The 21,498-nt window shown below is 39.0% G+C and overlaps 2 protein-coding genes and 1 non-coding gene across 4 annotated transcripts; all 3 read left to right on the forward strand.

Moving 5' to 3' along the window:
* Positions 1–2,144: 2,144 nt before the first annotated feature.
* LOC144709623 (general transcription and DNA repair factor IIH subunit TFB1-1-like) lies at positions 2,145–12,040 on the forward strand. Its single transcript, XM_078583208.1, has 20 exons — positions 2,145–2,401; positions 2,861–2,939; positions 3,488–3,552; positions 3,662–3,725; positions 4,086–4,218; positions 4,998–5,073; positions 6,801–6,896; positions 7,016–7,060; positions 7,210–7,266; positions 7,345–7,500; positions 7,651–7,716; positions 8,002–8,125; positions 9,767–9,823; positions 9,912–10,039; positions 10,683–10,871; positions 10,946–11,059; positions 11,136–11,213; positions 11,530–11,577; positions 11,700–11,768; positions 11,876–12,040. Exons 1-20 carry the CDS (start codon positions 2,327–2,329, stop codon positions 11,960–11,962), a joined length of 1,806 nt encoding a protein of 601 aa, XP_078439334.1. The 5' UTR covers positions 2,145–2,326; the 3' UTR covers positions 11,963–12,040.
* TRNAK-UUU (transfer RNA lysine (anticodon UUU)) lies at positions 12,041–12,113 on the forward strand. Its single transcript has one exon. It is a non-coding gene; the product is annotated as a tRNA-Lys (tRNA).
* Positions 12,114–12,508: 395 nt separating this feature from the next.
* On the forward strand, positions 12,509–17,226 carry LOC144709213 (glutamate receptor 2.9-like). Of its 2 annotated transcripts, XM_078582669.1 has the most exons (6): positions 12,509–12,948; positions 13,986–14,139; positions 14,316–15,571; positions 15,647–15,959; positions 16,032–16,435; positions 16,526–17,226. In XM_078582669.1, exons 1-6 carry the CDS (start codon positions 12,604–12,606, stop codon positions 17,087–17,089), a joined length of 3,036 nt encoding a protein of 1,011 aa, XP_078438795.1. In that variant the 5' UTR covers positions 12,509–12,603; the 3' UTR covers positions 17,090–17,226. The 2 variants fall into 2 exon arrangements, with proteins under 2 accessions (XP_078438795.1, XP_078438796.1); XM_078582670.1 differs by lacking the exon at positions 13,986–14,139 and having other exon boundaries at positions 12,511–12,901.
* Positions 17,227–21,498: the final 4,272 nt, after the last annotated feature.

Genomic DNA, 21,498 nt, shown 5'->3' on the forward strand with positions numbered 1-21,498 from the left:
CTAGTGGGTCTCTCACCTATTATTGGCCACTCGACCCTTTAATTGGGCCTTCTCCCCTTTAATTATAAGGGGAAGACCCATATTTACCCCGTATAAGAGGGGGGGTGCACCCATAGGAAGAGAAAGAAGAAAATTTTTGCGAAATGTGACTTTTTGGCTTATTTCCTTTGATTTTTAGGTTATTATTTAGTTTTTTAGGTTTTTCGCTTATTTATGAAAATCCCACTGCAAATTTGGGGTTTGGAAAAAATCTTTGAAACCCTAACTTTTGTCGTCCCCCCCCCCCTGCCGGAGCTCTAGCCGCCACCACTGCCGGCCGTGCTGCTCGGGATTGATGCTCCTACGGCTGGCCACACCACTACCGCGACTGACTGTGCTGCCACTATGGCTTCCTAGCTGCCATAGTGGCTGTAAGACTTCGTGACCAGTAAGACTCGTAGGAACCACTTCAAGAATTTTTAAATGTCCAAAGGGATATAGGAAATCTTGAGCTTGTCGTTCATCAAAACATTGAGCAGTGTTGTGTGTACCATTTGGAAAATTTTATGCAGGGTGAAATAATAATTTTCAGTTTTAGAGTATGAAAAGATATGAATTATTATTATTGGATATCAGTTTTATTATTATTATTATCATTATCATTATTGTGTGGCGGACGATGTGTTTTGTAGAAGTTTAACATTTAAGGTGGGTGTAGTAGAGAACATGAACTTATACAACGGGTGTAGTAGATAAATTTAACATATAAGACGGGCGTATAAAAAAATTGTCTACATCTATAATGGTCTGTTGAGAGAACTTCATTGGTGAGTGTATGACCTGAATATGCTTGGAGAATGCACAATATACTAACATGTATAACTACCTTTGTCATTAGGAAAATTAGATATCAACGCATACTACCTTTGTCATTTTTTTCTTCATTTTGAATTCATTAAAGTAGAAAACATAACAATCTACTAACATATGTAGTGTATTAAAACTACAACATGAGGATGTATGACTAAATCCATCTACCAATGCCTCTATGTTAAGACAAACATACCTTACTAATGGTAGGTATAGCTACAATATTGTTAGTATTAGTTTGAAATGAAAGAGAATAATCTTCATATTCAATTCTTTCCTTCTTAACCACATAAACAACATTATAGATCCGAATATATGATAGATAAAGATATAAGAAGATATCTCTGATGTAAAAGAAAAAACAAGAGAATGTATCTAAGAAATTCAACATGTTGGCCACACAAAAATATAAAATGTTGCTGATTTTAACTAGCACCATGAATGAATAATGGATCAAAATTGGATAATAACATGAAAGATGTCTAGATATTATACCAAATTTCTAGGACTGGCAGATCGTGATATACTTTATCATTGCTACATCTTGTCATTATCATTGTCATCCATGAATGAGAAGTGAATGATGTTGAATTTGTCATCATCATCATCAGATGTTTGTTTCACAAACCCTTCTTTTAAAAATCTCCCCTCATGTCATCCATACATATAATCATAGGCATCCATGTGCGGCTTGATGACTATGAATTCATCATCAACAAATAGATGCCTATGATGGTGATAATCATGTGCCCACTTCCAAATTAGGTTCACCAAATCCTTATTATTATATTTGTTAGCGCACAGGTTATATGTATGCATATCAGTTAAGCATAAACTTATTGGCATCCATATGTGACTGGATGACTTTGAAATCACCATCAACAAATAGATTACTATGATGATGATGAGGATGATGATGATGAGGATGATGATGATGATGATGATGATGACGATGATGATGAGGACGATGACGACGATGACGACGATGATGATGATGAGGATGATGATGATGATGATGATGATGATGATGACGATGATGATGATGATGACAATGATGATGATGATGATGATGATGATGATGATGATGACGACGATGACGACGACGACGATGACAATGATGATGATGATGTTGATGTTGTTGATGATGATGATGATGATGACAATGATCACGATGATGATGATGATGCCTTGCTTATTTCCAAATTAGGTTCAATAAATCCTTATTTACATTCTTTGTTAGCATAGAATCTATATATATGCATATCAATTAAGTGAATACATTTGGATTTCTCAGTTGAGCAGAGGGGGAACGAAATGGCAAGGCCGCTGCTCTACTGCCATGGATGATGCTCTAAGCCCTAAATCTACCTCTCTCAGAGGGTTTAAAGCCGAGATTGGGGAAGAATAGTGCTGTTCATTGCCGATTAATCGCGAGTTCGTGATCTCTCCTTCTGTTTTCGTTTGAAAATAAAGGAAAATGGGGGTCGTTAGGGTTGCGGCAAAGCTCAAGTCGGCCGTGAAGGAGCCTGGCGTTCCTGGGATGTTGAGAATGGTATGAACGGCGCCATATTGCTTGCAGGAATCGCTCAATCGTTCTGTCTGCTGTGTTTTTCTTGAACAGTGCTATTCCGAGCTAAGAAGAAGATCTGTAACTCTAAAAATCGTGTAGAATTTTTATCTTAGCATGGCGTTGTGTTCCCGTGACAGAATCGTTTTGTGATTGATGGTTTCCTACGGTAATGGCGTGACATTATCCCTTGGATGGATCGTCTCCGAATGTGTTCAAATCGAATGATTCCATAATTCAATTTAGTTTCCAGGATTACTAGTCCATTTTTATGTTGTTTTTTCTCCAGTTAAATGATGAAATTGGTTTTTTAGGTTGCAATTAGCATGACTTTCTGGTGCTGCAGACGAAAGATATTTGATTTATGATTGATTGTGTACGCCAATGTTTGGGCATTTCATTGGCCGACTGACATCCAATTTTCTGTTTGCCTTTTTCCCGCAGACGGAAGACAGGTTCACTTTTACCCCTTATGATCAGCGATCAACTATAAAATTGGACATCAATTTCCAAAAAATCAAAGGTATTCTTTTTGTAACCCATTCTTCAATACTTTATTTTTCTTCATTCATTTTGATTTTGTGCACATAGTTCACCATTAGTTAACGAGTGAAATGATATTATATCTTAGCTCTTAAGTGCAATCTTCTATAGTCATTTAGGTTGCTATCCAGAAATCATTTTGGGCGGACTAGATATTAGCTGTGAACATCTTCTCCCTGGTAATTCTTAGGGTTCACTGACAGTCGTGTTCAGTGAAATGATAATGATGACGATGAGTTCGTCCTCACTCTAAATTGTTGACGGATGACAATGGTGACGCAGAAATTTTGTCATGTTCTCTAGTTTTACTCTTTCAGATGATGAGGGGCGATGTTGATCATCATATCATCCTTTTCGTTTTGCCCGTGGATGAGATTCATTATCGTCTCCCACAGATGATGAACTCGTCATCCTTAGCAAACTCTACTCATGATATTTGAATAAGAATAAAACCTCGTCATTTTTTCTCTATATTTTGAAAGTAGAGCTAAGGCTTCATATTCTGACGTCTTCTTTCTATAATTTCAGCTCACAGGTTTACAAAAGAGGGCACAAAACAGGCTCTACTGAATCTCATTCATGATACTGAAAAGGTGACAATTTCAGTTGTTGGCTCCTTATTCCTGTCGTTTATATCCATATCTAAGTTGGATAATCATCTCCTTCTCTTTTGAAACCTGATATGTTTCATTTTTATTTTAGGGGGCGGGTTACATTTTCGAATTTGACAACTTTTCTGACCGGAATGTCTGCAGGGACTTTGTAGGTGAGTAAACGTCTGCAAAATATTTATTGATATGCGCATAATTTTGACTGTGCGTTCTTGAGTTATTGTTGGCTCTTTCATTGTGTCTAGATGTCAAATGGCACAGACAAATCGCTTTTGGGGGGAAAGATAGCAAAAAAATGTTGCTTTGCAGAATTTCTTTTCTTCGATAGAACTTCAAAAGGGTAGGCTGTTGACTATAGCGGTCTCTGACAGATTAAAATACCTTCATCATCGAGACATGGAACCAGACTATTGCAATCTAAACCCCAACCTCTGTCGTTCTATCAGTGGTTTCAGAAAAAATCGTAAAAGTGATTTTTTTTCATAAAATTGTATTGAACCTTTTCATTTTTACAGGTAAAGTACTGGGCAAGTTTCAGACTACGCCTGCACCTACTCCGCCTTCTCCTGAACCTTCCACTCTGATTCATGGTGAAAAACTCAGTCCAGCAGAGCTGGAACGGCGAATGAAACTCTTGAGAGAAGATAGGTAATTTTCTAAAGTAGAATTTGCTTGGTTCTTACACCCAGATTTTGGCTCTGGATAAAAGAACCATGAGTATTTATCTTTGCCAATTTGTTGAATGCAAACAAACTTGTCTTTTAAAAATTAATGTTTCCCTGATATGTTGCCATCTGATCTCTAATTTTTTCCGACGTTAATCAATCTGTCTTCTACAACTTTTTTTATGTTTAGCTTCTATTCAGATAGCTTTATGTAATAAATTGAAGGAAAAGATGAGATAGTGGACTGCAGAGAGAATTGAGAATGTGGAGAAGAGACAGAGAAATTGGGGCAAAATGAACTGATCTTTATTACTGAACAGATGCCCCTTTTATACAAATTTTCACAGAGAGAGAGAGAGAGAGGTTAATGCTTTTGTCCAACGGTCAAAAACTGATCGTTGGAAAAAGCTGCAGAAGAGATCCCTTTTTCAAAAAGGACTTCCAACAGCTATATTTATAGCTGTTGGAGGCTGGGCCTGATATAAATCAGGCCCAGCATATATTAGGTCCTTAATGGACCTAATATATTCCCTAAATGGGCCCCTCACTATTGGGCCCTTAATGGGTCCTTAGTGGGCCGTTAATGGGCCCTTATTGGGCCTTTATTTAAATCCATTTTAGGTTAGTTTTTCCATTAGATCCCTAGGATTAGTCTATTACACGTACATGGCCTCAGGCCCATAAGTTAGTAAAATTAGCCCTAACTGGGCCGTGATGATCTAACACTTTACCTTGTGTTTTATTTATAATGTTGGTTGTCAGCGAGCTGCAGAAACTCCACAAGCAATTCGTTATGAGCGGATTTCTAACTGAGGCAGAGTTTTGGGCAGCGCGAAAGGTAATGCCAATCGTCCTATTCCCAAAATTTCTCCCAATTTCTTCTGTTTCTTCAAATTCTATCACATATTTCCTGTAAAACTTTGAGTTCCCTTTGGACTACCAGTAAAAACCCTAGTTGCAGACAAACAAGAAAATAAACCTCAATTTAGCATTCAACAGTCAAATCCCAATATATATATATATTGAGTTACACGGTTTGGGTCAAGCCGTTGACTACCAGCCATGTTTTATATCTCTCGAGGGAACAGTCTAAGTTGTACTTGATATTTACACCATTTCAGCCGACAGCTTTTCTGCCTGGAGGTAATTTGACCATTTCCCAAGTCTCATTCTTCATAAGTGCCTTCATTTCAGCATCCATTGCAGCCTTCCCATTAGGTATTTTATGCCTTTAAAGACCCCTGACACTGAGTTGGATGTGAAATGCTTGTCCACCAAAGTGAGGGAAGCCTGATATTCCTGAGAGAATGTTGGATATTGGGTAGTGTTTCCCGTGAGTACATTGTCACTTACTCTTCCTGAGAGCTTCAGGCCAGCGTCGGCTCTCATCTTGCCCAGGCCCGCCCCGTGAACTATATTCACAGGAGTTTAATAGCTCTGCAGGAGGGTCTTTTAGGGCTTCACTGTCTTCAAGATTATACTGTCATATTCACCCTGTGGCGTCTGAGAATTTTCTGTATCTATCTCCATCCCAGTAGGATAATTTCCAGCTGGGCCTGCACTCAACTCTGTTCATCACCAAACTTCCTTGGGAGGATAATCTCTGGGCCGACAATAAGTTCACTTCTTTTGTTTTCAGGAGCATCTCCAGCTGCAGCGAGATACATCTCATTAAGAGTTACATCAGCAGCCATAAAAACGATGAACGATTTAACAACAATTTAGTCAAGAATTCAATATCTATCTTTACACCTTCCCTTGTGAGCTTGACTCAAAGCTCCTCGGCCATTTTCCTACTCTCCTGGAGTAGGAAAATTCTGGGGTTCTTTCCCTGTCATACTCTCCTGGAGCCAATCACTGATCAGTACATCTTCCTGCTCCTAAATCGTACCATGCCTCCGTGGAATCCAGTGCAACAGTCAGGGGCTTGGAGAGACCTTTCCCTGTCAAGATAGGCTAAATATCTTGGCCCCAATGCAAACTGTTCGCGCCGTCATACCTCAGTGGGTCAGGGACCCTTGGAAATGTGATGTGAAAGACCCTCTCACTTTTGTGGAGAGAAACTCTTGGGTTCTTGAGACCCTTTCTGTCGTCCTAAGACTCGCCCAGCATTTCCTTCTGTTATGAACTGAATTAAAGAGTTTGAAAAGCCAGGTCTGTAGAAATATCTTCACCCTTGTCAGACTCTACGCACCCATGATCCAGTCAGTGCAGAGAGGGGAGAAGATAGTGGAGGCTTGTACAATCTTTCTCTTGATGTTGCATGCATCCAACGCCATCGTGTGCTCTGTTCTGATATCATGAAAAGCTTCGAGCTCCCTCGGGACCACCTGTCAAACCTGAGTGAGAGAGAGTATCGGGTTATATTCAGGTCTCACATGGGTAACATTATAATTAAAGGATTACAGGGACTAAAAAGCGAACTAATAATAAAAGAAACGGATGAGAACAGAAAGGATGGGGAATATGGGCGCTAGCTGACATTTCATTTTTTTATTATATTCATGTTTGAAGAAAGTCTGGTCATTATCATCCCTTCTGAATTCCTTAAAAGTTCTTCTGCAGAGCTCGCTTGATAGTGACGTGAATCAAACATCAAAGCAGAGAGCAGGATTCAAAAGTGCGATTCTTGCTGATGTCAGGCCATTAACTGATGGGCAGGTAATCCAAATTTTGAATATGTTGTTGTAACTATTGTTTAGCTGTTTGATTAATATTCGGATGGTCTTCAATATAACATCAAGAAATCTGAAATTCCTGTTTTTGTATTCACTTTTCAGTCGAATAAGGTCACCTTCAGCCTGACCAGGGAGATTATTCATCAGGTAAGTTGGAAAAATGATCATGATTTTGATTTCAATGTTATTCGATGACTATGCTTATACTTCTATCTATCTTGCTCAAACCTTTATAATCCATATATTTGATCATTTTATACTGACTTGATGCATCCTGCTGGTGTTTGTCCTTTCAGATATTTGCAGAGAAACCAGCGGTCCGGCAGGCATTTCTAAACTTCGTCCCAAACAAAGTAATACGGCTTAGCTTTCTCTTAACATTTCTCTGTCTCGTGATAGGGTCAAACAGTTTTTCATTGTTGGAAATGCAGATGACGGAAAATGATTTCTGGAAGAAATACTTCAAAGCGGATTTCCTTTATAGGACAAGAAACGCTCTTACTGCCGCAGCAGAGGCAGCGGAGGATGAAGAACTTGCTGTTTTCCTGAAGAAAGATGAGATCGTGGCGGAGGAGTCCCGGCGGAAGGTTTTTTTTCAGCTTGATTGCTTCCAGGGTGTATTTGCTTTAACAACGTTGATCAGCCTCGTGTCCTATTTTTCTAGCAGCCCTTTTACCTCTGGATTACTAGCATTATTTCAACTCTGATTTGCGACTTTAACATCATTCTTTATGCAGATACGACGAGTTGATCCGACATTAGACATGGCTGCAGATGTGGGCGATGACTATATGCATATCAGGGTGAATCATCATTTAACTCTATTATCTTTTGGGGGGGCTTTTCCAATAAATGACATGTGCACATTATCATCTATTTTATTGTCAAAAAAAGTTGACTCCAGCATTAATATATGTTTTTTACTCAGATGAGTGATTCTTTCAAGGAAAATGTCCTTGATTGTGTCGGATGGTTCTTGAGAAATGCTCTGTGCCTAGAAGTTTTTTTCTTCAGCGTCTCATTAACTAAACTGTTACTGTTATAGTTTTTATTTGTGGACGGATGAATCTCACATTTTATTCTGTCAGGACCATGGGATTCTTCGTGATGGTGGAAAGGAAGCTTCCGACATAGATAGTGGAATGCTGCAGAGGACGCTTTTGCAAGATCTCAATAGACATGCAGCTGTCGTTCTTGATGGCATATCTACTGGTAAGAGGGGTAAATTTATGGTATAAATGGTATAAATGACATCTTTTCTTGAATTGAGCTGGCGGTAAAGGTTGACGATCAGATCTTCCAAACTCTCTCCAAATATGCTATCATGGACTAGTTCATGATATATTTTATGGAAGCTAATCCCTGTAATGACGGCGGCAGGACATAAGATTTCTCTCATGTTGCTACGCTAATCTTATTTCTTTCATTTTTTCTGGATCAAAATATTTACCTATTTTATTCCTAGAATTTACTGTAATGTCTAGGCGACCTTGTCTCCAAAAGTTTTTCCTATGCCATTGTGTGATGATCTTTTAAAGATACCATTGTCTGATGATCATTTTCCAACGCATGACAAATTTTCTGGCATCCAATACGTTAACTGACGATGTCAAAATTTTATAGATCTCTCTCTTGTTGCTAATATTCTGTTTTTTTATGGTGGTCAAAATAGATTTTCTGCTCTTTGTCGCTGCTCTTACTGCGGCAAATCTGCCTCAATTCCATTCTAATGAAAGTAAAGGCTTTAAGGAATAATTGCGTGGATAAATGATATATGAAGAAGATTCATCAATCCTGTGTCCGTCTGACGTAGAGATTCTACCAACTCGGGATTTCCGCTCATATCCCATTTCTCCCATTTAAAAATTCGGATCAACCCTTGGAGGTCATTCTTGACAGCATATATTCATATGTAATCAAGTTTCATTTGTATATATCTTCTGAGGAATACGTATTTGATGAGTCCTTTTTTTACCGTTCATGTGTCAATAATCTTGGGCTTTCTGGAAGTTAATGTTGCGCAAGGAAGAGAAAGATAAAAATTCAAAATGAACGCATTGTACATTTTCTCTTCAACGAGTCAATATCTTTACATTAAGAGTATTTCTTTTTTGAAAATAATATACATTACGAGTATTGGGCCACGTTTGAGATACATTATGGGCCGAATGCTTGAGACACGGTCAAAAATCAGATTTGTTGTATTTTAAATGTGGCGCATTAGTGGTAACGTAAAGCAAAAGACTGTCCTCCTAATTTGCTGATACATTTTATCTCGGTTCAATAACTTTGATCTTGGTTCAATGTGAGAATCTTTAATGGATTCATTTTTATCATTTTAGACCAATTTTATCATCAGATGACAACCGGCTTTCTTGTTCTCGAAAATTTCAATTTGATTCCTGGCTGGTCGGTGGCTGATGACCAATTCATCATTGCCGTTGTCATCCAGGGATGATGAGTAGACGGTGATACTGACAATGAGAAGCTTATCATTGACTCTCAGTAGACGAGGGCAAGGAATATGATGAATTTGTGAGGGTCATCGTCCTTTTATCATCATCTTTGTTGACACACAAATTCTACTGTACTCTTAAAAAACCTCCCCTGTACTATGGATAATCACAAATTCATCATCATCTTCCATGTTTGGCTTGAATTAATGACAATGGCTAGTTTGTCATTCTCTTTGTCCGCTAGTCTTTATCCTCGTCAAACACCAAACCTTTCTCCTTGTCAACGACAAATCAACCAATCTTGGTGCATGCTATTTTTTAACGTATGGTTTTTGTTAAATAGTAAGCTATAATTTGTAAGGGTAGATTAGTTGACGTCATGTTTTACACGATGCAGAAGTGGAAACAGGGGACACCCGGTCTGTAGCAGAAGCACTGGCAAGGTGTCAGCAGGGTTTGTATTCCTAATTTTTATTTTCTTTAAAATCTCATTCTTTCTTATTCTCCAATTCTTCGGCTCATCCGCGGCTTTTTTTTTCCAGTTGACTCATCTGATCAAGCTGTGGATGAGAGCGCGAGCGTGGACCGATTGCAGAAGCTGCGGCGGATGACGGAGATGGAGGATCTTGGGGGATCTCATCAACTTCCCTTGGCTTCTCTATGTATCAAGGTCTGTTCATATTATTCATCTTTTAATTTTTTTTAGCTGTCTCATTAAGCATATCCCTACCTTGCTCTGGGGATCAGCCATCACTTTGGATTGGATCAGATCGGTCCGATTGTTCATGCTGCCGTGATCGATGATTGGATTGGACTCGGTCGGATGGAAATTTGATGAAGCTAGACGATTGTTCGAGAGGACCATTCAATGGTCTATGCCAATTTGGCTGATCTGATTGGGTCATTAGTGGAATGGGTTTGTGGGTCCAATCAGGTACAACCATATTGGCAGCACAAGAATCAGTTGTCAGTTTTTATAATTTTTTGATTACCAGTTAATCGTGTTATCAATCAGATCAATCGATTGAACTGGTGAATAAAAGTCCTGCTTGATCCTGGGTCAATTGACATCCTGATTGATTGAAATAGTACATCGATCGAGATGCTCTGATCAGTGATCAATCAACCCCTTTCGATTCGCTGATCGTTAGGATAGATTGGTAGGCCAGTCTGACCGGTCCATTCGAAACGACGAGGATTGCATTGACTTCTACTTGGGCCAGGCCATTATTCAAAACCTATTATTTAGAAAATAATTCTATGAATTTTAATTATGACGAGATATTTGGTGTTCTTGGGGCTTCGCCGCTCAGGATCCTCGTGAGTACTTCGACTCGCAGCAGGCCAATGCCATAAAAGCCCTGCGTGAAACAAACGGCGGCACGAGATCTGTCAATCTAAATTTGAGCCCTCGAGAGGCTTACGAGTACATGATTGACCAGATCTCCCAAGTTAGAGATCGAATGAGTGACCCAGTTATTCAGCCTGATATAGCTGTCAAGGTATCTTCAATTTCTTCTCCTGTTGTTTCTCCAGATCTTTTCTTATCTTGTCTCTTTCGATTTTATGGTTTTAGATCCTGAGCGGATTGAACCAGCACGTGTCAAGCGCCAAGAACAGCGTCGGTAAGAGTCCCCAAGAGGCTGTTCTTGCTCGGATTCCTAAAAAAGTCAAGGATGAAATCATGGACGTGAGTCTCTCAATTTAGTTTTTTCCCAAAATTTGCAAAAAATATGCGCTGATCGTTGTGTAATTTTTTTTTCCAGAACTGGGCATCAATCCAGGAGTTATTGCGGCATTTCTGGTCGTCCTATCCACTCACCTCTCCATATCTTCACAATAAGGTAAGTTTTACTTATTAATTCTTCTCAATCTCGTTCTTATTTTATTTTATGTCGACTAAAATCTTAATATTCACTCCTCAATATGAAATTTTATTTACATGTGTCCTGTAATTAGCATGCATTATTGTAAAATTCAATCATGTTGTCATTGTGCTGTCAAATTTAAAACTGGTTGTTTATATTGCATGTGACTTAATAATTTCTTTTATGAATATACATGCATGTCTTATGTATAAGTCCTAATGGTTCAATTTAATAATTCAATTTCTTCAAAAGGATTAATTATAATAATTCTCATAAGAGATTTCTGTTGCAGGTTAGCAGGGTGAAGGACGCCTTAACCTTGATCTATCGGAGGTTAGAGGTGAGAAAATTTCAATATTTTTCGTGTATAATTGGATTAAGCTAAGTTAGACCATCACATTAATCATAAATATATCGTCGTTTGCTGTGTTTAATCAAGAACTTGTTGCATGAAAATCTCAGGAAATGAAGGAAACGGCGCAATCGGACTTGAGGCACCAAGTTTCCCTTCTCATTAAACCCATGATTCAGGTGACATTAAACCCATGAGAACGATTTATTTAATCGTTCTCATCAAATTGATCAAATAAACGGAGAAATTCATGCTGATTTGATGACATGTATAATGTTGAATGTAGGCCCTCGACGGCGCATTTGCGCACTACGGAGAACAGCAGAAGAGAAGCGCCAAGTCTGATAACAGACACAATGGATTATCCTCCTAATACTTGTCAGTAACTTTAAAAAAAATCACGCCGAAAAAATTATGATATTTTAGTTTTGTTGAATATTACAATTGTTACGCCGTCTTAGCTCAGCCGGTAGAGCGCATGGCTTTTAACCATGTGGTCGTGGGTTCGATTCCCACAGACGGCGCCTGAAGATTATATGAATCATATTTATATCTTAACGTCACTTCAATTAAGTTAGGTAATGTTAAACAATATTTTTATAAAAAAATTGGATTTTTTGATCGAGCTAGTTCCGTTCTTCCCTTATCGTCTTCCGTCATCCGTCCCATCACCGGAAGCCGTATTGTGATTTATCTTTAAAATTTCGGAAAATTATAGTCATCATTCAGAAATTATAATTTAGAATTTCTGACTGGATCTTCGTCCGAGCAGGTACCGTCCGTCATCCGTCCCAGAAGCCTGATTTATAATTTAAACTTAACAATACTAATTTATATTTAGAATTTAGAAGTATAAAGAGTCCGGCTTATTGCGTCATCCGTCATCCGTGCAGTAACCAGAAGGTTCTTAATCTTGGTAAATTACAGAGGAAACTGCGCGGAGTCGCGGAAAGCAACTGGTTCTTCTTCGTCTTCTTGATTTCTTCGCCGGGAAGGAAGAGATGAATTCGAGCGATGGGAGATCGCAGAGCAGTTGTCGTTGTTGTTGGTTTGATCTTGTTCATCTTCTTGCGATCGACGGGGGATGATTCGACATGGAAGAGCTTTGGAGTCTTCGCTGCTGCGACGGCGGCGGAGGACATCTTCAGAGTTGGCGTGATCCTCGATTTGGGGATGACGATTGGGAAGATCAGCCGGAGCTGCATCGCCATGGCTGTGGAGGATTTCTACGCCGCCAACCCCCGTTATCGGACCAGGATCGAGCTGATTTTCAGAGACGCCGGAAGTGATCCCGTGACAGCGGCCTCTGCCGGTTGGTCGATTTCTGATTCCGGAGTTATTGAGAATTTGAGTTATTCGGTACTTAATTGTGAATTCGTCGGTTTAGTTGATTTTTTTTCGGATTGATCTAAATTCAGTCGATTTTGGTGTCGGCTTGAGTGAAAATTTGACGAATTTGATCGCTAATCGTGATTAATAAGTAAATTAACATCGAGAAAAGTAGTTTATACCAGTACTGAGAATTTTTATTGTTAGGATTTTTGGTTCCCACAAAGTCCTCCTGTAATTCGATCTCTACTCGAGAACTCCACCTGTTATTTCCGGTTCTGGATTTTGTCGATCTAGAATTCCTCCTGAAATTTCTGCTTCTGGAATTATTGAAAATCTGAAGAAATCCGGATTTACTGAAAATTTTAATACTTGTCTTTAATTGTGAATTCGGCCGCGTAGCTGATTTTTTTGGTTCGATCGAAATTCAATCTCCAGGATAGAATTTCTTTGCTTGCAATTTTTGTTTCGGCTTGAGTGAGAATCCGACGAATTCGATCTCTAATCAGGAATTCCTCCAGATGTCGACTAATCAGTAAATTAACATCTAGAAAATTAGTTTAGACTGACTGGCATTAACAGTTTAGAAATGTTATGATTTTTTTTCCCACTGAATTCCTCCACCTGTAATTTGGTCTCTACTCGAGATTTCCTTCACCTGTAATAAGATCTCTACTCGATGATTCCTCCACCTGTAATTTCCGGTTTTGGAGTTTTTGAAATATGAAGAGTTCAATCTCTGATCCAGAATTCCACCTGAAATTTCTGTTTCTGGATTTATTCAAAATATGAAACATTACTCTCCAATCTAGAATTCCTCGTCCTGGAAATTTTTTCCTGGTTCGGTAAGAAATCTGACGAATTTAACCTCGGTTCTAGAATTTCCTTGCACGCAGTTTTTTGGAAATACTGACGAATTCTAAAGCTAATTGAGATTCCCTCTTGAAATTTCTCATCCCGGATTGATAGAAAATCTGAGGAATTTAAATCTCCGGTTGTGAATACTTCTGACTCCAATTTCTGATTCCGAATCTATAAGAATCTGATGAATTTTCTCTCTTATGTAGAATTCCTCTGCCTGCGAATTGGATCTTTCATGGAGTTTTTCTCCACCTCAAGTTTCTGATGGCGGATCAATATATCATCTGACAACCGCATGTCTCCAATTGAAAATTCCTCCTCCCGCAATTTTCGTCTCTGGATCGATCCAAACTCTGACAAGTAGGGCCTTCTAGTCGAGAATATTTTTTCCTGCGAACTGTTTTCTCTGGGTAGATAAAAATCTGACGAACTGACATCTCTAACCGATAATCCCGCAGCCCGTAATTCCCGATTCCATATCGATATAAAAACAGATGAATTCAATCTCTAATCCTCCGATTTTCTTCCGTCTGCAGCGCTAGAGCTGGTGAAGGAGAAGGAGGTTCACGTGATCTTGGGCCCTCAGAGATCGATCCAGGCGAAATTCCTCATCGATCTTGGGAACAGGACGCATGTCCCGATCGTGGCCTTCTCTGCCAAGAGACCCACGCTCTCGCCCAGTATCTCCCCATATTTTCTGAGAGCTGCCATGGATGACTCTACCCAAGCTCAGGCCATTGCCGACATTGTCGAACACTTCCGGTGGCGTGAGGTCATCCCAATCATAGAGGACAGTGATTATGGCAATGGCATGACTCCGTTCCTCGTCGACGAGCTCCAATCCAGGGGTGCCGCTGTGCCATATCAGATCCTGATTCATCTTAACTCATCAGCCTCTGCCATTGCTGCCGAGCTTCGCCACCTTCGGTCAAACCGGACCAGAGTATTCATCGTCCATGCCTCTCACGAGCTCGGTACCATGATTTTGTCTCAGGCCAAGGCGGAAGGGATGATGGGGGACGGCTTCGTCTGGATCGTCTCGTACGGCCTGATTCTCTCTCCGGGGATCGGCCATGGTGTCATCGGCCTGAAACCTTTCTTCCCACAATCATTGAGGAGGAAGGACTTTGTCAAGAGGTGGGCCCGGAGGTTCGAGGAGTTTGGCCCGGGTCCGGCTTTGATGGACCCCACTGCGTTTGGGCTCTGGGCCTATGATGCCACGTGGGCTGTTGCTATTGGAGCGGAGAAAGTGAAGTCCAGAAATCTCAACTTCCTCCCGGGGGATGGGGACTTTGGCGGCCTGGGCCGGTCCGCTGTGGGGCCTGAGCTGCTACAGGCCATATCTGACGTTGACTTTGAGGGGTTGACCGGGAGGTTTCACCTGGCGGAGCGGCAGCGGGAGTCATCGATCTTGGAGATAGTCAATGTGGTTGGTGATGGTTTGACCCGGGTGGGGTACTGGACCCGGGCCAGAGGAGTCAACATGGATTTGAGGAGGCCTGTGGTCTGGCCCGGGGGGGGCTGGGCTACGCCCAAGGGCTGGGAGTGGCCCACCGAAGGACGGACGCTCAAGCTTGGTGTACCAGTGAAGCCGGGGTTCGAACAGTTTGTCAACGTGACGTGGAATCCGATGACCGGCAGTCACGAGTTTAGCGGTTTCTGCATACAAGCCTTTCTAGAGGTGATCAAATCCCTGCCCTACCCAGTCCTCTATGAATTCAAGGCCTTCGATGATGGCCATGGGAACAACAACGGCAGCTACGATGACCTCGTCTACCAGGTCTTCCTTCAGGTGGGTTGCATGTCTGGTCAATCTCGACGTAGTCAACTCCTTCCAATCCATTTACTAACGAGTCTTCTTTTGTAGGAGTTTGACGGGGTAGTGGGGGACGTGACGATCGTGGCCAACCGGTCTCAGTATGTGGACTTTACGCTGCCTTTTACGGATTCCGGGGTGACCATGGTGGTGCCTGTAAGAGAGGGACAAAGCCGCAGCTGGTGGGTTTTTACACAGCCGCTGAGCTGGGATCTCTGGCTTGCCTCCCTCTGCTTTGTCCTGTTCACTGGTCTGGTTGTCTGGCTTCTCGAGCATCGGGTTAATGACGAATTCAGGGGCAAACCATCCAACCAGGCTGGCACCGTGTTCTATTTCTCCTTCTCCACGCTCGTCTTTGCTCACCGTACGTCTCCTAGCTGCTTCTCTTGACTTTTTGTCCGTTGAGGTTTGACTGTTGACTGCACAAGGATTGCAGGGGAGGTGGTCAGCAACTGGGCGAGGTTCGTGGTCGTGGTGTGGGTGTTTGTGGTGCTGATTCTGACCTCGAGCTACACGGCCAGTTTGACCTCGATGCTGACACTGCAGCAGCTAAAGCCGACAATGACCGATCTCGGGGATCTGATAAAGAGGAATGAGCGAGTGGGTTACTTGAATGATTCTTTTCTGCCAGGGCTGCTGAAGCAGCTGAAGGTTGACCCGATGAGGATCGTTGCCTACAGCTCGCCAGATGAGTACGCTGCAGCCATGGATCGAGGCACTGAAAATGGCGGCGTCGGTGCCATCGTTGACGAGATCCCTTATCTCAAGGTGTTCCTGAACAAATACTGCGGCAAATACGCCATGGTTGGCCCCACCTACAAGACCAACGGATTCGGCTTCGTGAGGCTCTCGTCCCTCTGCTGCTCCCATGCATGCTTTAGAGAAAAATTTTGATCTCGTCGACTTATTCGGTTTGAATTTTGTTCGCAGGCCTTTCCCAAGGGTTCGCTTATTCTGCCTGATGTGTCCAGAGCAGTGCTGAATTTTACAGAGAGTAAAGTTTTTGAGGAATTGGAGAGGAAGGCATATGGGACAAAGGACTGCCCTGCTGAGAGCTTCAAGATGGCGCCAAGGAGCCTTGAACTGTGTAATTTTGGCGGTCTCTTCCTCATTACCGGCGCCACCTCCGGTGGTGCGCTGCTCGTGTTCCTCGTCTCCTTATTCCTTGGCAATTGGTCGCATGTATGCTCAATTTTCAAGACAGAGGCATCTCTTCCGAGTAAACTGTTAAGCCTCCTGAAGCTCTTTGACCAGAAGGAGGAAGAAGTTTCTCCTAGAGAGGAGATGGCTGTTGGTGCAGCCGCTGCGACATCCGCTGCTTCTACGGTTGTTGCCGGAGATCCGGGGAGCGGTTTCCCTAGCCAGATGCAAAGCCCTTTGAGCATCTCGTCTTGTGCATTTGAACAGGGTGATGCAGAGAGTATTGTGGACAACCCACCGCTCGAGGATAACGAGGCTCCAGACCAGGGAGTTGTTGACCGAGGCTCAGTGTGAGTATTTTCTCATGTTCTGTATTTATATTTTTAGTTGTTTATTCTAACTTAGGGGGTTATAGCTCTTGTTTCTGTATAAACTAATGTTATAATTTTTCATATTAAACTCAACTTAAAATAATCTTAATTTTCCTGCAACTCTCGTGGGTGGAGTTTGATCGTGTATCGTGATTGCCTTAGTTATGAATACGGTTAGAGCCAGGTCTTTTTTCATGGCCTTCTACTTGGACTGAAATCAATCAGGTTGAGGATCATACTTGAGCGGTTTCATTTGGCAAGGTTTTTCCTCTGCAAGTTGTAGAGAGTAAGAGCAATCTTTTTCTTTAAATATTTGTATAAAGAAAAAAATATTGTTATATGAACTAGACATGGATTTCTCATCCGAACTTGGACATACATATTGTTATATATTTAATCATTTTTCCTATATTCCAGTAACCCATTTGCATGCTCTTCTTGAAAGCCCAAAATACCAGTTTTTTGTAATTTTTTTGCACAAATAAAGCACACCACTTGGATATAAAGTAATGAGAGTAGCCTCCTTTATTCATAAGTAATGACTCATTAATGAAAACATATATAACTTTGTTTGTATCAGATCTCTGAAATTCTTAAAGGGAAGATCTCTCACGACCACTGTACACATTCCGTTTAATCGAGCCGGATTCTAATTGGCATAATACAAAAATAATCCTACACAAAACCAATTTCATTTTTCAACATAATAATGCTGCCAACCTGCAATTGGGTAGAATCCACAAAATCAGAAACATGAGGCGAATTGTATTTAGTTGCTTTGTTTCTTCTGTTTTTGTTTTTCTGTTCTTTCACTCATGCATGTTAACTCATGATCTTGTCTTAAAACAGTAAAATATTTTTGGTTTATATTTATGACTCAACTAAAATGGCCATACTTTCAAAAAAAATAAAAGCTGTTCATTAAATCGTGGCATCATAACATCCTGACAATACTCATACTTTTCATGGGTCATATGATGAACACAGGAAAACACTAATACAAAAATTTACAATTTCAGCGTGAAAAAATAGAAAATGAGTTAAAAATGATATTCTTAATAAAAATGGTTCATGTTTACTTAATTTGTGTAACGGCACAGTATGAGTTCAAAGTAATATTGAGATAATAACTCTTTGCGTATGGACAGGAAAAAAAATTAAAAAAATTGGATAGAAATATTTTATCAAGTAATATCATGTGCTGGGGAATGGTAAATAATACTGAAAAATAAAAAATATAAACAGATGACAAAAGGAACAAAATTATGGTTCTACATCGAAGCATATGAGCAATGATGGCCATGATCAGGCTGTGAGTCAATTTGGACAACTTTTCAGTTCAGATCCTGAGATGTGCTATGGTCACATATCACTGATTGAATATCAAAAACTTCATGCCACGTCATGCATATTTTAACTCTGATAATAAATACAACTAAAAATTATTTTTTAAAAAATGTTTTTTTATTGCTGCGTATATATCCTAGTTAAGTGATTCAGTCAAAATAACTTATATATAATTAAACTGGATAATGTAATACCTGGTAGGGAATTTAGTTTTCCATTATGTCCCAAAGAAATGATTTCCATGTTTAAATATTTTAATGTTATATAATAGATGAAGGTCCAAGTTATTGAGAGTAATAGAAGTAGGGATGACTGGAATAAGGGAAGGAAAACAATTGCATCTTATTTCACAATATGCAAATGAAGTATTTTTTATGATACTTATAAAAAAATAGATTTAATGTATTGGTAATATGAATATCAAATATCAAATGGATATGCACTTAATATACATTGATAAAAAATATTGTTACCTTTCCGCAGTGTTATTTCATTCTGTAAAACTTAGATACTTTGAATCAGAGGTACGTCAACTAAAAGTCTGTCTTCACTTTCTGATTGTATCAAATTCTCTATGTTTCACTCTTATAAGTTTTGTATCCTTTCCGCTCTATGCTAGGTTGAATAAATAATGGTAAATAGGATTTTGTATTAAAAATACATCTTTTAGGATACACAATTAAAAGAAGAAGAGACTCATGGTATGGGATTTTATCATCGTCACATATTTAAATGTGTAAGTCAAGCATTTCTTGTATTCCAATGTTACATGATAAAATGACAAAGAAAACATGTTTTTCTCTCACAGTAATTGTTGGAGCATAAAATACTTTCATTAAATATAAATTTTATTACTTTCCCCTCTGTGCTAGATTTAATAAATAAGGATAAATAGTACAATATTTTATAAACATATATTATATATATCTTTCATTATACAAAATTAAAAGAGGAAGAGACCCATGGTTTGGGATTTTAACATCTTCTGATACATCAAGATGTTTAAGTCAAACATATCTTATCATCCAATTTTACATAATATAATCACAAACAAAACATGTTTTTTCACAGTAGTTTTTGGGACACAAATACTGTCATTAATTATGAACTTTTACCACTTTTAAAGTCCTTATTTGTTATCATTTTCAATTATCATAACAAGTTACTCTATAAAAAATTATTTATAAAGTACACCTTGGTAGGGGCGCATAAAATGATAGCTTTTGATTGGGTAAAGCATCAAGATAATCTGCCATTTCTTGACACGAGCTATCTCTGATACGCATGCACCTTTATCACACAAAACATATATCCACATAAAATCTCGTACAACTTCTTGGAGATAGAAATGTTCTTTATATAAAAAATTCACTATTTAAAGATCCAATTTTCATCTAAATGAGACCCGATTTTATGAATTTAAAAACAAAACTTTAAGGTTTATGACTTTTCAAAATATGGAAAATAATTTTTAAATTTGAATATATGATACAAGAGCTGTTAATGAGAAAAATTAAGGCTCAAATTCTGACATAATAGTATATGAATTTATTGATAAAATTCAATAAAATACAGGGAATAATGAATTTGGTATAATAAAAATGCTAAAGTTGAATTTTAAGCCCAAAACATTAGATAAAGAAAAATAAAAATCAAGGGTTCATTTTACTATGTAACACGTCGTAATTCCTAAAAAATGAACTAACTAAAATCATGTATAGTATTATAAAATAATATAATAATTTAGCATTCAAAGTAATCAGGTTTAGTATTTATACTTCTCCCAAAAAAGGATTTTTATTACAATAAACACTAATTATAAACTAATCTCCTAACATATTCATCTACATGGAGCTTGGGATATATAATCACCATTACAATTGATTAATGGTGATATCTCAAATATAACTTTTAGAATACTTATGTGGTAGATTTGTAGATAACAACTGGGTGGAGGGAGAGGTAATCATATTTGAGCTATAATCTAACATTTTGAGGTATCAACTAAAAAAGCTGGATAAATTAGAGTGCAGAAATAGTTGTCCCTTTTGGTTGTCAAAGTATGTTCTTGTGGGATAACCCAAACGCATTCATGGAATGAAGAGTTCTTTGATATCTTAGGAAATAAAGATAGACGTTGTTATGGAGTTTCTAGACTGAGTAAGTAGTAATACGTTGTAGCTTGTTCTTCTCTTGCCAAATTTCTTCTTTCATTCATTCCTTAAGGTGGCAACCGTTGATGGGAATCCTGGATAACAAAGAAACATTTATGAAGAGACAGAAAAAGTGGAATAAATGGAATTTACAATTCAAATATGCATACTCATCAAGAATCAAACATGGGTTTCAATAGAAGCTCATGGGAGATGAAAAGCCTATGGAAACAGTCTTATCTGCAAATGATTAATGAAAAAACTAAAACAATCATAGTATTTTTAGTTTAGCGGACTCTTGTAGAAGCATTGAAAAATAAATGTCACAGCTTGATTATTTCCAACATCCATCATAGTGTTCGTCTTGTGTAGCTTGGCAAAAAAATTGGGTAAAAGAAATTATCTTTATATGGAAAAAATAGAGTCTACGTATGCCATGTTTTGTGTTGCATGAAGGAATTATTTTAGAGCGTTGGACAAATATACTTTGAGCCATGTCTTGTTCATCTTCCTCATAATTTACTTCCCGATGTGGGTACATAGGACAGCCTTAGTTAGCTTGGGAATGGAGAGAATCAAAGAGAAGTGCGAACAAGGGTAAGGCCTCAAACGAGTCAGAGCCTTCCCCTATTTATATTCAGGTAGGATTTTTCATCAGAAACCATAAAGTATACATTCAAACATTTAAAAGACAATTTGAATGTGACATTTCACACCCATGTATTAGTCTATTTAATTACTCAAATGCCCTATAAGAATCCCTGACTTTCAAAATTAAGTAAAGAATGAAAGATCAATTTAACCCATTAAAAATGTCAATTTTCCAGCACATAGGGTACCCCCTTACTATTGGTGCTCTAGGAGATTCAAACATGGGAACTAATTTGTTAGT

Source organism: Wolffia australiana, chromosome 11 (assembly GCF_029677425.1).
Source record: "Wolffia australiana isolate 7733 chromosome 11, ASM2967742v1".
Lineage (NCBI taxonomy): Eukaryota > Viridiplantae > Streptophyta > Magnoliopsida > Alismatales > Araceae > Wolffia > Wolffia australiana.